Source organism: Falco naumanni, chromosome 5 (assembly GCF_017639655.2).
Source record: "Falco naumanni isolate bFalNau1 chromosome 5, bFalNau1.pat, whole genome shotgun sequence".
In the NCBI taxonomy this organism is placed as follows: Eukaryota; Metazoa; Chordata; class Aves; order Falconiformes; family Falconidae; genus Falco; species Falco naumanni.
This window is the reverse complement of record NC_054058.1, coordinates 3,415,350-3,428,202: the sequence shown is the minus strand read 5'-3', so window position 1 is coordinate 3,428,202 and position 12,853 is coordinate 3,415,350. Positions and strand designations below refer to the sequence as shown.

The 12,853-nt window shown below is 51.5% G+C and overlaps 1 protein-coding gene across 4 annotated transcripts in view; it reads right to left on the bottom strand.

Annotated features, from left to right (window-relative positions):
• Positions 1 to 4,090: 4,090 nt before the first annotated feature.
• The window catches only part of GSK3B (glycogen synthase kinase 3 beta), a 157,421-nt gene continuing 148,658 nt past the window's right edge, over positions 4,091 to 12,853 (bottom strand). For 2 of the 4 annotated variants that reach the window (XM_040595476.1, XM_040595478.1), the window contains one exon: positions 4,091 to 9,307. In XM_040595476.1, coding sequence (XP_040451410.1) covers positions 9,240 to 9,307 — 68 coding nt within the window. In that variant the 3' untranslated portion in view covers positions 4,091 to 9,239. The other 2 variants (XM_040595475.1, XM_040595477.1) reach the window with 2 other exon arrangements.

Genomic DNA, 12,853 nt, shown 5'->3' with positions numbered 1-12,853 from the left:
CTCCTGGCTGGCAAAGGACTTGGTTACAGGAACGAGCTGCAGAAGGGAGGCGGCGGCCATGCCAGCTCTTTTGCTGTAGGAAACACGGAATCAAAGGATCATTCAGGTTGGAAAGGACCTTGAAGATTACAGAGTCCAACTGTTAACCCAGGACTGCTGCCAAGTCCACCACTACGCCATGTCCCTAAGCGCCACGTCTACCTGCCTTTCGAACACCTCTGGGGATGGTGACACATCCACCTCCCTGGGCAGCCTGGGCAGTGCTTGCCCACCTTTTCAGTGAGGAAATTTTTACTATTGTGCAACCTAAACTTCCCCTGGCGCAACCTGAGGCCGTTCCCTCTCATCCCATTGCTTGTTACTTGCGAGAAGAGACTGACCCCCACCTGCTTACAGCCCCCGTCAGAGAGCGTACGCTAGGTGACGGGCTGGCGAGAGGAGGAGGAGCACCTCTTGCTTCCTCTCCAGCTCTCCTGCCGTTCCCACAGCACATCTGCCCCCACCTCTCCCCACAGCCCCGGCCGCCCTCCGACAGCTCCTGTCCCCTGCCCCCACCAGCGCTCACGGAAAGCACAGGGCGGTCGAGCAGCAAGCTACGATGAACAGTCCTGTTAATTCCTGGATTCCACCAGTTTTAAAAAACTTTGCTTAGGGGAAAAAAGAAAATCAACCACATCGCCAACCCAACCCCCTGCACCTGGCTACTTTGCAACCCATCACAGACGCAGACCGAGGGCCCTGCCCCCCCGGGGCTGCTTTGCTGGGCAGGGGCTGTGCTCTGCCCCGCAGCTCTGCCCGGGCAACGAGCTTTTGTTTTCCTGCGGCCACATTTGCTCGCTCGGCGGCAAGCGAGGGGCTCTGCAAACCGCCCTGGCCGTGGGCAGGCTGCCCGGCTCCGGCTCCGCTGCCCGGCTCACAAGTGCTCGGCTGCACCCGCTCGCGAGCTTCCACACGGGACGAGGCTGTTCATTCCCCACTTACCTGGTCCCGCGGGACCCAGCCTTGCCTCCGGAGAGGGCGACCGGAGGTGGGTGATGCAGAGAGTGGGAAACCCCAGAAAGAGGAAGTTTAACTCCAGTGACCGCGTGGGAGACCCCCCCGGCCACACGCAGACTCTCAGGGGGCAGTAGGAGGTACGTGGATACACGTGACATCCGTGGTATACGCAGAAGACACCACCTGTGCGGGGACATTAGGGTGAGCTGGGCGCCCAGCAGGATCCGGGACCGCATTCCTACATCGACCGAAGGCGGGTGTTTGCTGCGAAAGTCCAGCTGTCCCTCACGGCCCCGGCCACCGTCACCCGGCCCCTCTCCTGTGAGGAGAACCAGCAGGAGCTCGTCTGGGAGACCGGTCTCTGCTCCAGAGCCCCAGCACCGTGCGACATTCACGGCAAGACGCCAGCCTGGCTTCCCTGCTGTGCCCCGTGGGTGCTGCTGCCTAACGCCTCCCTCTCCCAGCGGGGCCTGGCTCTCGGGTCAGGCGCCCGCAGCCTTCGGGCACGGCCGGTTTAGGAAGGCCAGCGAGGACGGAGCACCCTGCCCGCCCCGGGAACCCGCCCCACGGCTGGCGACAGGACAACCCAGCCAAGCCCTGCCCGGAGCCAGGGAAGGGGGGCAGGTTCAGGCCGGCTGGTGAGGCTGTGCCAGCTGCTGGGCTCGTCACCTCCAAACAACCGGCCTCGGTGCCTCAGCAATGAACCGCGGTGCTCCTGCTCTCCCGGCCGCGCTTTGTGGTGGGTGTGCTTCCCTCCTCCCGCGTGGCGCTTGGTCTCCCATGGGAAGTGACTCGGACCGAAAGCTGCCACCTTCCAGATAACGTACGGTGCCAGTAGCCTTGACGCTGACTTTTAATTCCAACCCAGATGGCTGGAAGTTTGTTCGATAAAGACAAAGGACCTCAGCGGAGCAGACTTTCGTACCACACTCAGCTCAGCACCGCTTTGCGTTTAGATTAGCATTTTAAATCATTCAAAGCCGTCAATGACCAAGCTAAGTGGGTTTGAACCTGGGTTACAGACAGGTCTCGGGAGATATTTCCACACGAGGAACAGTGACAGAACGACTGTTCCCTGGAGGGCTGTGCGGGGACTGGCTCTTGATGCTAAGGTGTTTCATTGTATCTTTTAAAAGGGTGATTGGGGTGAATCTATGGAAGTCCCATCGATAACGTCTGCAGGAGTTATGATGGGAGGGAGTGATGGATAAACTGGACACCTGCAGCCTCCATACAGAAGGGCAAATGCAACCCTCAGGCCAGGAGAGAGGCACCAGCTGCAAGATGCTCTCTGGTGCCTTTATTTGACACCAGGGCTGTAGGAAACCTCTGGCTGCCTTTGGTACCCACTGCTTAGGGAGGGTGTTAAAAACAATTATAGAGGAGGTACAACTGGAAAAACTGAAAAGGCATGAAGCAGCTGAAGATCCCCTTAGTGAGAAGTGACGAGGTGACTGGTCCTGGCCAAGGGCCTCTGGCATTCAGAGGTGAGACCTGAGAGGGGAGCAGGGGGCTCCTGTACAAAGCCAGCGCAGAGAGAGAATGCGCCGCTCGCACGCGAGAAGTTCAGAAGAGCCAGGGGGGCCCAGTGCACGTGCATCTAGAAAAGCGCCCAAAGATAATTAACCACCGCCGCAAATTACTGAGGACTGTGATGAACCCCCCCGACAGCAGCAAACTTTAAATCCATAAACTCACCGAGCGAGGCGCAGGCAGCGAAGTCTGTGCAGCTGGAACTGGCCACCCGTGGTGCCCGCGGCCGGCCCGGCGGAGCAGACGGCCCAGGTCTCGGTGCATGAGCTCGACGGGGCTGGTGACACCGCGGGCCCAGTGCTGGGTGAAGGGACAGCAGCCGGGGTGACCCACGTTGCTTCTGGGGCGCAGCTGCCCAGCCCTGCTGTCCCCAGCGCCTGCGAAAGCCGCAGAGGTTGAACTGGGCGAGACCCGTGTCCCCGCCGGTGAGCGGGGGGGTGGCACCTGCTCCAGGGGGCCCAGGAAGGGCCAGAACAGCCCCCACAGGGCTCAGCCCGGGGGAGCCAAGGGGTGGGGGGTGGGGGGAGCCTAACGCAACACTCACACTGTGGGTGCACCAAGGGTCCCCAGCTCACCCGCGCGGTCCTTTGACACACCGACCCGCTCGGTACCGGCACCCTCTTCTCCAGCCCCGGCCAAACGCGGGCACAGGCGGCCTCGCTGCTCCACCGGGGCTGTTCCCGGAGCAGCCGTCCGGAGGTGGCAGCCCCCGCGACCCGGGCACGGCCGGCCACCCCTGCCCTGGGTGCCCCCTGCCCTGGGTGCCCCCTCCCCAGCTCCCGGAGCAGGGGCTGCGGCCGGAGCCCAGCGGAGGTTTGATGGGGACGACCACGGCTGGTGGCACACGAACAAACCAAGAGGAGCCTCTTTGCAATATAAATTTGTTTTTATTGAAGCAGCAGTCACATGACCTCGCATCTAGCCTTTAGGATAGCGACAGAATGGATTCGGCCAGGTCAGCCAGCCCAAAAAAGGATTTTTATTTTTTTTTCTTTTTTCTTTTGCGCTAATAGACATGTCATGTTTAATACATACATTATCCAGTACCAGAAACCCAACTCAGAGATAGCTACGTGCTGATTTGCTGGAGGAACGGTCCACTGGACGTGGTCTCGACAAACTTTACAGATCACCACCAAATAACATTACTAATGGGATCAAATGATATAAAAAAAAAAAACCCCAAACAACCATGAGTGCAGGATTCAAAGCCAGCAGTTTACACAGGTTCTTAAGTTCGTATCTATAGGTGGACGGTAAAGGAAGATCGGTTGGTTTTAATTTGAAGTATTTATGTCCCAGGGTTCCTCTCTCCATCAAATCAAACGGTATCATAGACAAGCTGGCATCTCTTGAAAAACAGCATGGAATAACACAGCTCAGTTAAGAAAACATGCTTATTTCTTGTGGTTTTTCTTTTAGTTATTATTACAAAGATTCACGTCCACCTATTCTTGCGGAGTGGAAAGAGGCATGAGGGCAAGGAACACGGGGTGGAGAAGGGAGAGAGGAGGAGGAAAGAAAGGGGCAATTTTTTTTGAAATAAAGACCACACACTTGGTATTTTTTAAATTTCATTTCCAGGCTAACCTACTTTTTATTTAATGCAAATTACAGTACCAGTTAACTATTTCCGAACCGAGTCACACAGAACAAAACGTATTTACAAGGGGAATGGGGCGGGGGAAATAATAAAACATTAAGCATACTTTCCACAAAAAAAGTTTATATTTAAAATGAAAAAAAAAAAATCAGTCACAGAGGCATTCAAGTAGTAATAATGTTATACAGGTTTTGCTTTTCCTTTAAATCAAGACAGATTTGCACAAGTGTATGCAATAGTTTGTATACAACCCACAGTCCTTAATATATATATATATTTTTAGATTTCTGTTTTTTAAGATGGAAGTGGTCACGCTAATTGGTGTGTACAGGCCCAAGTGATCCATCAGCAACACATTAATGAACGCAAATTTTACAGGCAAGCAAATTATATATATATAAATATATTTTATATATATATATATATTAAAAAATAAATTGAGAAAGACCAACACAAGGAAGCTACTTTTCTCGAGCTAACCCCTTAGGTACTGTTTTCCTTTCCTGTCGTTTTGCTGTTATTGCAGTGTTGCAAAACGAAGCCAACTACGACCAGAACCGGCTGAGAGCCCCGTGGGAACCAGCGGCCACCCCGGGGACCCGCTGCAGTCTCCGAAAGGCAGAGCCCGGACCGAATACCCTACTGTGCTTTTCCTCATCGGCTTTTCCTTTTTCTCCGCGGTGGCTGAGGTTCCTAGTACAGGAGTACGAGTCTGACAGGCTGCTTGACTTCTACTTTTCCAAGCACTAAAAACTGGGGGGAAATTTTACGTTGCGAGTCGCAGGCACCTGCCGTTATTTTAGGTTAAGCTTGGCTTCGAAATAAGGGGACGAAGTATCTGGGGATCTTCTACCAGCCAATTTTCTTTTGCAGGCAACTCCCCACCCCCCCCCACCCCCCACCCCCCAGCAAGGTAGATAAGTTTAGTATTAAAGAACACCAGCATCTTGAGCAGGTGTCCATCGGGGGAGACAGACTGCACTTGAGTCCGGCTCAGAGACCCACGCCACAGCAGGGCGGACGCACAGGACAGAGCAGGACCAGAGCGGATTTAAAAACAAGCCCCAAAGAGTAAAAGAAGCGGGGGACAGCTCTGAGCAGGCTGCCACCGACAGCCTGGTACCACTGACCGTCGTGTCACCAGAAAGAAAGCACAGCCTCTGCTTCACTGGAATGAACACGAGATGCTTCGAAATAAAAGAGCAACCTTTGGTTTGGTAAAGAGTTAAGTGTTTTCCCATTCAAGACAATCTTATGTGGAATACTAACAAGGTAGTAAAACACAAGCAATCTAGTTTTAGAAACAAGGCCTTCGTGCTGGGCACAAGAAATCAAGAGTCATGTTAAACTTATCTCAAGAAAACAAAAGTGACTTCGGGGAGGGAAAAACAGGGAGAAGAAAACGGAACAGAAAGTCCCCCTGGCAGAAAAAGCCACCGCGGTCTCCTACAGCGCTGCCCCTGCACGGCTCCGAGCGCAGCATCCCTGCTCCGAGCGCAGCATCCCTGCGGGACGCGGCGGGGTCTGCCTCCCCAGGGGTCCCTTCTGCTGCCCCCGGCACAGCCAGGGAGGATGGAAGGGCCAGGCCTCCTGGAAGCTGCTGCCTCCCAGCTCCTGGGCGCAGGAACGAGGGGGAAAGAGACGAGCCAAGTCGCCACGAGCTGCTGCGGCAAGTGTCCGAACGAAACCGGTCGCTGCTAGCGGGAGGAGGAGAGGGCAGGGCGGGCAACTTGGAGACATCCAGAACAAAGCCACGGCTCCAATGAAATTGATGACGGTGGAGACGGTTTCCTTTCGTTCCGCTACTATCAGGGTATCACCGAAACCTTACAGCACTCAAAGAGTTAGAAAGCGGGTTCAGGAGCAGAGATGCGGGTTTGGGGTGGGAGACGTTTATAAAGAAGGTTGGGGGGAGGGGGGGGCTGGGGGGGAGGAGGGAAATAAAATTCAAAAAATCACGGAAGCGAAGGCACTCCAAACTATATAGATACACTATACATCGCTAGAGTTATTGTTACAATAATACAGGCCGGTACCTACTGTACAGAGTTAAAACTATATGGCTTTAAAAAGCTCGTCTACATTTTGTCTGATTATTAAACAGAATCACTGCCCTGAACGGTAACTTTTTGCTCATTAATAACAGTTCCTGGGTCCACATATTTACATACAAAACAATAAAACTCAAAATTCAAAAACAACCAAAAATAATAATGTACAAGCTTGAATTTGGTGAGGAGCTTTGTTTTGTTGTTGTATTTTTTTTGTGTGTTTTTTTTTTTCTTTCTTATTTACAAAAAAGGTTATTCAAAGACCTGGATCTAACTTGTATAAAAGAGTGTGTGATCCTGCCATGATCCTTGAAAAAAAGAAATAAAACCAGAGGGGCGCCCCCGACCCTCCCCCCAGCCTAACACACACACGAGACACACACAGACGCCAGCACAGTCACAAAACCAGAGAGAAAAGTTGTTAACTCCCCTCCGCCAGTCTTAAACAAAAAGATAAAATGAAAAAGAAGTAAAGCCACACTTCCTGGCACAAGCAGCAATTTTTCTTCATTATTTTTTAATTACTTTTTTTTTTTTTTTTTTTTTTAAAGACTCACTATTTTACTGCCTCCGAATAACAGCACCTGTGGCCAGCGCCTCGGCAGTCTCACCGGCACACCGATCCGTGCCCTGCCGCTGTCCTACTTCTGGAGTCTCCTGCGTCTATTTGGATCACTGGGTCAGCCGAGCCCCGGCACTTACCTCGCGGGACACCGCCTAGCCGAGCCCTCGCATCAAGATGCTCTTCAGCACTTTCTATTAAGTCGCACGTAAGGATTTGGAAAGCCCGTTTCTAAACACGGCCGTGCTTTCCTTTGCAGTCAGACAGAATTGAACAGCTAAAAGCTTTAAAACCTTTTGTGTGCGTGTCTGTGTGTGTGCCCGCCAGCAAATCGCCGAGGGGTATAACGTGAGGGTTTACCAGTTTCATGGTAGGTGGTCACTCTTGAAACATCTCCTGCCTCCCCAACCCCGCTGTGGGTCAGGCAGGAGGGAAGAGGGCAGGGCTTTTATCAGTTCCAGGGCTGCTAAAAGATAGTTTCCAAGAATTCCTGCGTCAACAGCATAAAAGGTACAAGAAGAAACGCACCGAGCTCGCGAGCAAAAGCCCCGTCACCCCCGCAGTGGCCAAGCTTGCCGAAGCCGCTACCCCCCGGCCAAGCGAAGGTCCGCGCCTTCCCGAAACGCAACCGCTCGCCTTAGAGATCTGCAGGTTGAACAACAGCTCGATAAGCACCAAAGGCGACTACAGTTTCTCCGAAGGAGGATAAGGCTGGAGCGGACACCAACCGCAAGCCTACGACAAGATGGGGTCTCCCCAAAGTCTCGTTTCTACACCGCGGCTGTGTCCGGCCGCTCACCTCACCCTTTCCCGAGGAATATTGCTTGGACTTCAGGAAAAGAGACATGGATGCTTGCGCCACACGCCGTCGCAGGGAGGAAACCCGGACCCTGAACAGATGGACTAGAACAAGCATTCACCTCACACTTCAGTCAGACTGTTTCGAGATCGTAGACAAAATAAAAAAAAAAAGCAGTATTGTATCTATGTATACATGTATATATTTATATAATATATATACACACACACTCATATATAGCCAGCTTTCCTAACAGTCAGCAGGTACAAATTACTGTCGAGAGCACTCGGATCTGTATTTTAATATTCTACCAATGTAAAAACATAATGGCAACGTGGCAACACGCATCAATAAATAGAGATCAAAAAAAGCAAGAGGTTAAAAAAGATGAAATTAAATACAGATGCTAGCTGTGGATTTAAAATCAGAACTATCGGAGAATGTGGCATCCTGCAAGTTAAATCTGCAGTTAAAAAAATATTACAAAATAAACCAGTAGACTGTTACAGTTCACATTATAAACCCTGGTGTCCTTTTCCTGTACGCACCTTGGGAAAGGGAAGCCTGTTCAAATCGAGAGCGGGGAGGGGGAGACTGTGGCAGGGGGTGGGGGGGGAAGGGGTGGAGAGAAACCCTAAAAAACCAATAAGCTTTCACAGTGGCCACTTTCCAAAAAGTCCCTTAACATCTCCGGCTGGGTCCCTGCCCCCTCTGAGGGTTTTGTTCATCTGCTCTTCTCTGCTGAAGACGGGAGCTGGCCGGTCGCCTCCGCCGGCCGCTTTGCCCCGCTCCGGCCCGCGACACGCGGCAGGAGCTGCGCCGGGCAAAGGAGCTGCTTGGTAAAGCTTGTGTTGGTGCATGTGTGTGTATTATATTATATAGAACCCACAGGGGGAAGACTTTTCCCATCACGAGGCTGCAGGTTTCTTCATTGCTAGCACTGGTTTTTCAAATGGAAGGCTTCCACTAGCGGTTCAAGCCTTAGACACACGGAAAACCCTCCCCACCCCCCACCCCCACCCTCTGCTCCCACCGTGTCGCCCGCTCCCCACACCGAGCCGGGGCAGCTCCTCGGACAACCTGGGATATGGGTTTGCTGACAAGCAACGCTGAGCTCTGTTGAATGACCCCTGCTAAGCTCCCGACCAAATTCAAGCTGTGCACTACATCAAAGTCCGAAACTTCACTTAAAAAGAAAATAAAAAAAGAGGTTTAAAAAAAAGAACTTCAGCAGAGAATGAGGTTTGGGGGTTTTTTTTTGTTTTTTTTGTTTGTTTGTTTTGTTTTTTCCTTCTTTCTGTTGTGGGAGGGGGCATGAGGCAAGAGTCCTGGTTCTGAAGTACACAACAGCAAACTTCCAACATGAAGAGATTGTCGAGGGGAGAGACACTGGTGTGTTGTATTGCTCCGCTTTCCCTCCTCCCCCCACCTAGTCCCCTGCCCCGGACACCCTGCAGAGTGAGAATACAATGAAACTGGTTTGTATTTATAGATATTTTACAAGGTTAAATAAGAACAACAATAATAATAATAAAAAATTGAACACTAAAATGAACAGGTTGGTTGGTTTGTTGGTTTGGTTTTTTTTTTTTTTTTTTCCTCTTTTTAATTTTCTTTCCAAATGTGACCAGTGTTGCTGAGCAAGACTCAAATTACTGGTGATTTTTCCTGTGCAGCTGGCTGCTTGGTACTGGTTCAGGTGGAGTTGGAGGCTGATGCTGTAGCTACACTATTGGTCTGAACTCGTTCTCCTGCGTTAACATCTGCAAACGACAGGCGAGAGGAAAGGAAGAGAGAAAAAAAAAACAACCAGTATTACCTCCAAAATACAGACAACATTGGAACAACAGCTATGACATTCCCGCACGGGGAAACCCACATCTCCCACCGAGAGGCCGTGTGGTCAGGATGCTGTCCTGACGTCAGGGGTGCAGGTGGAACGGTGCGGTCTGGGGAGAGGACGGGAAGATGGTCTTTTAGCAGGCCCGGGGCAGGTGCAGGCTGCCACGCAAACACCCAGCTGGGCTCTAGCAGATTTCGCAGGATGCAACACTGCCCGCGCCGCGGTAAGTCGCCCAGGTTTCATTCTGGTGAGCGTAACCGCGGAGCAAGGCACGCCAGCACCGCCGGTATGCGCGGCCACTGCAAGGTTTCACGTTGGTGCCCGAGCCTCGTGTCGTTAGGCCTTCCTGTGACAAAGCTGCCTGCTAATTGTGCGAGTGGGCACAGAGAGCGAGCACGACCAGCCCGCTTCCCCGGCCGGAACAGCTCGCCCCTTAACATGCAATTCGCGCACTTGTTGCCTCAGAAAATGGCTTTCAGGTCTACTGCTTTACTCTGTGTTGCTCAACCAAAGCTGGATCTGCCACCCTCCCAACTGCTCGAGCAGATTAACTCCAAGGCCCGAAGCCAGCAGCCAGGTTGACACAAGCACGTGACACTGCTAGAGGATCGCGCCTCCGCAGTACATGGTCTCCAGCACCTTCTCTTCTCTGGGAGGGGCAGTGCTTCCAGAGAGACAAGTCAGGGGATCGCAGGCACGTGTCAAAGCGCATGCCGAGAAAACACAGGGTTTGCAAAGAAATACCAAAAGGGAATTGACTGTAATGGTGTTTTCATAGAGCCAACATGCATCAGGTATTTTCTCTAAAGAAATTTGTTCTTCGTATTAGACGAGTTTGTAGGGGAAAAAAAGTGTACTAACTTTATCTGGAACCACCCTGTGTAGTATCTAATTAGCCACAAAAAAAATAAGCAGATGAACAGTTAAACACATAAAATACCCAACACAATACATACAGGATGGGAAAAAGATATTAAGTGAGATTTTCTACAAGAGACCCTCACGCATTTCTGCTGCTTCATTTCAGTAAACTGCAAAGCTATCAACACTGCAACGGGGTGGGGGTGGAAAAAAAAAAAGACAACACTTATTATCTCAGTACAGAAGAGGGCAGACTGGGCAAACACTGCATTCAAAAAGACACGGGGAAGAAGGCTCACAAAAAGAACAGATTTACTGACCTCAGGCTGAAGGCCAGTGTGACTAGCATAAATAATAGATACGACAGAATAGGACTGGTGGGCGGCAGGGATGCAGTGATGCTTCTCCAGCACAGAAGAGCTGGCAAGGCAGCGCAGCCGGGCAATGCTCTGCCGTCACCTGTTCAGAACCCTCCTGCCACGCTGACCGCCCGAGCTGGAATCGCAGCCGGGAGCAAAGGCAAAGCAATGAATGAGAGCCTAGAGATGGGCAGCACTTCCCGACCGACACATTAAGTAACGTACAGAGACAACGGCAACAAATTTAGGAAATGAAACAAACGGCAGCATCCAGGAATACAAGGGACAAGTGGGAAGAGAGGATGATGCCTGTTTGAAAAGGAAATGCTGCGAGGAGTGTGTGGGAAGCAAGAGAAATCCTCCTGTGGGCAGAGGATGCCAGATAACTGCTCTGGGAGTTTCCCATTTCCTTTCCCCTCACCCCAAACTAATTGCACCCCCCCCTAACGAAGGAATGACCACCATGACAATAAGAAGCTCATGCAGTCAAAGCACCAAGGCAGCATGGCGACAGTAGCGGCGTTAGATGGAAAGCTAGCCTTGCGCACAGGAGAGGCCCTCCTACGTGGAGAATTTCCCTGAAGGAGCAATTCCCAAATCCCATATGCCTGCAGACCAACAATGACCACGGAAATCAGAAGTGACCCAGCCAGAGCGCTAATAGTTTCCACACTCTAAACTCTCACTGCGCCTGGTCTAGATTAATTTTCAGGTATGGATAAACTCCAGTTAACGCAACATCTGCCGCGGCTGATGCGAGCGGTCCAGCTGGAGCTCGTGCTGCTGGCAGAGGATCTCCCTGTGTGTGTACACAGCGTGCTTGTATTCATTTGCTGAAATGAAACGTGCCTTTTGATCTCCTGTTCCTGAAGACAGCAGAGGCTGAAATCGTTATCATTACATTGCTACTGAGCAAAGATAAAGGTGAAAAAAAAAAAAGAAAAAAAAAAAAAAGGAGGGGATGGAGCTACTTCATGTAACATATGTTCCTTTTCTATCATCACTCTAATGGGGGAGTTCCTGAGAAGTAATATGCACCACATGTTAAAAAGGAAATAAACCAGGTGACGCAGCCCAAGACATCTGCATGGGGCTTTTCGCAACAACGTACAGGAGTCCACTCAGGCTGGGACAGAGAGCAGAGCCTGCCCAAGGCTGTACTGGCTCCAAACCTGCAAGATAATGCAGTTATATTGACATTCCAGATAGTTCTTTGACTCTGCATCGACGAGATGTTTGGGGAACAAACAAGGGCTTGTTCCAGCATCTCTTTGCTGGAGCGTGAGGAAAAGAGCACAAGTGGAGCGTGAGGGTCTCCGGACATTCATTTACTCCTCCTCACTGCGAGAAATGAGTATTTGGGCACCTGGAAAGAAAAGCGAGGCCTTGGGCAACGCTGCTGGAAGTGGTGCTTTGCGAGGGTCCCTGGAAGCCCTGCTGGAGCGGGGAGCCAGGAGCTGACATGCCGCTTTCTGGTGCAGCAGAGATGACTTCGCAGGCTGCGGCTTGAGGTCAGGGCGGCCTCTTTGTCCTACATCACCCACCTGACACCTCTGCCTGGGCGGGCAAAGAAACCCCATTAGGGTTTAAGCATCAGCCGCTTCCAAGAGTCCTTCCAGAGGGAAAAAGTATCTCTCGTCAGTGTAGAGCACCTCCTCCGGTTCAGCTTTCCCCTCTGAGGAATGCCTCCGCTTTCTTGGAGGGTGCGTGACACTCCTTAGAAACCTCCCGGAAAGGAAAGATGAGGCTACAGTGCGGAGAGACAGAGACGCCAGCTCAGTCTGAGAAAGCCCATTAGCGCTAATGACAGCATTAGCTGGCTGGATTTGTAATGCTGACGGACCGTGCTGCTCATCTGCGAGGATACAGACACGAAACTACCACCAGCCTGGGAGTCCTCACAGGACAGCTGAGGAGCCACGCGGAAGGAGGAGAAAAGCCCAGTTTCCCTATCGTGCTTGCCTACGGATGTAGAAATCCAGGGCTCAGAGCCTGAAACACACAAGTTTTACTTCCCTGTCGTGGACACATCCCTGTGCTGAGCTTGCAGACGCCTAAGCAAATTGCTTGCCCCTCTTCTGGTTAAGGAATTAAAGTTTTCCAAAATTCCTTCAGTGGGAATACCATAAATGCACTAAATCTTTTTTTATAGAGCACTGTTGTCTTTTTCAACTGCCACACACTGGTAGGTAACACCAGCTCTAATCTGTTTTGTTGCTGTAAGTTCAGGCACACCATCGCGTTTG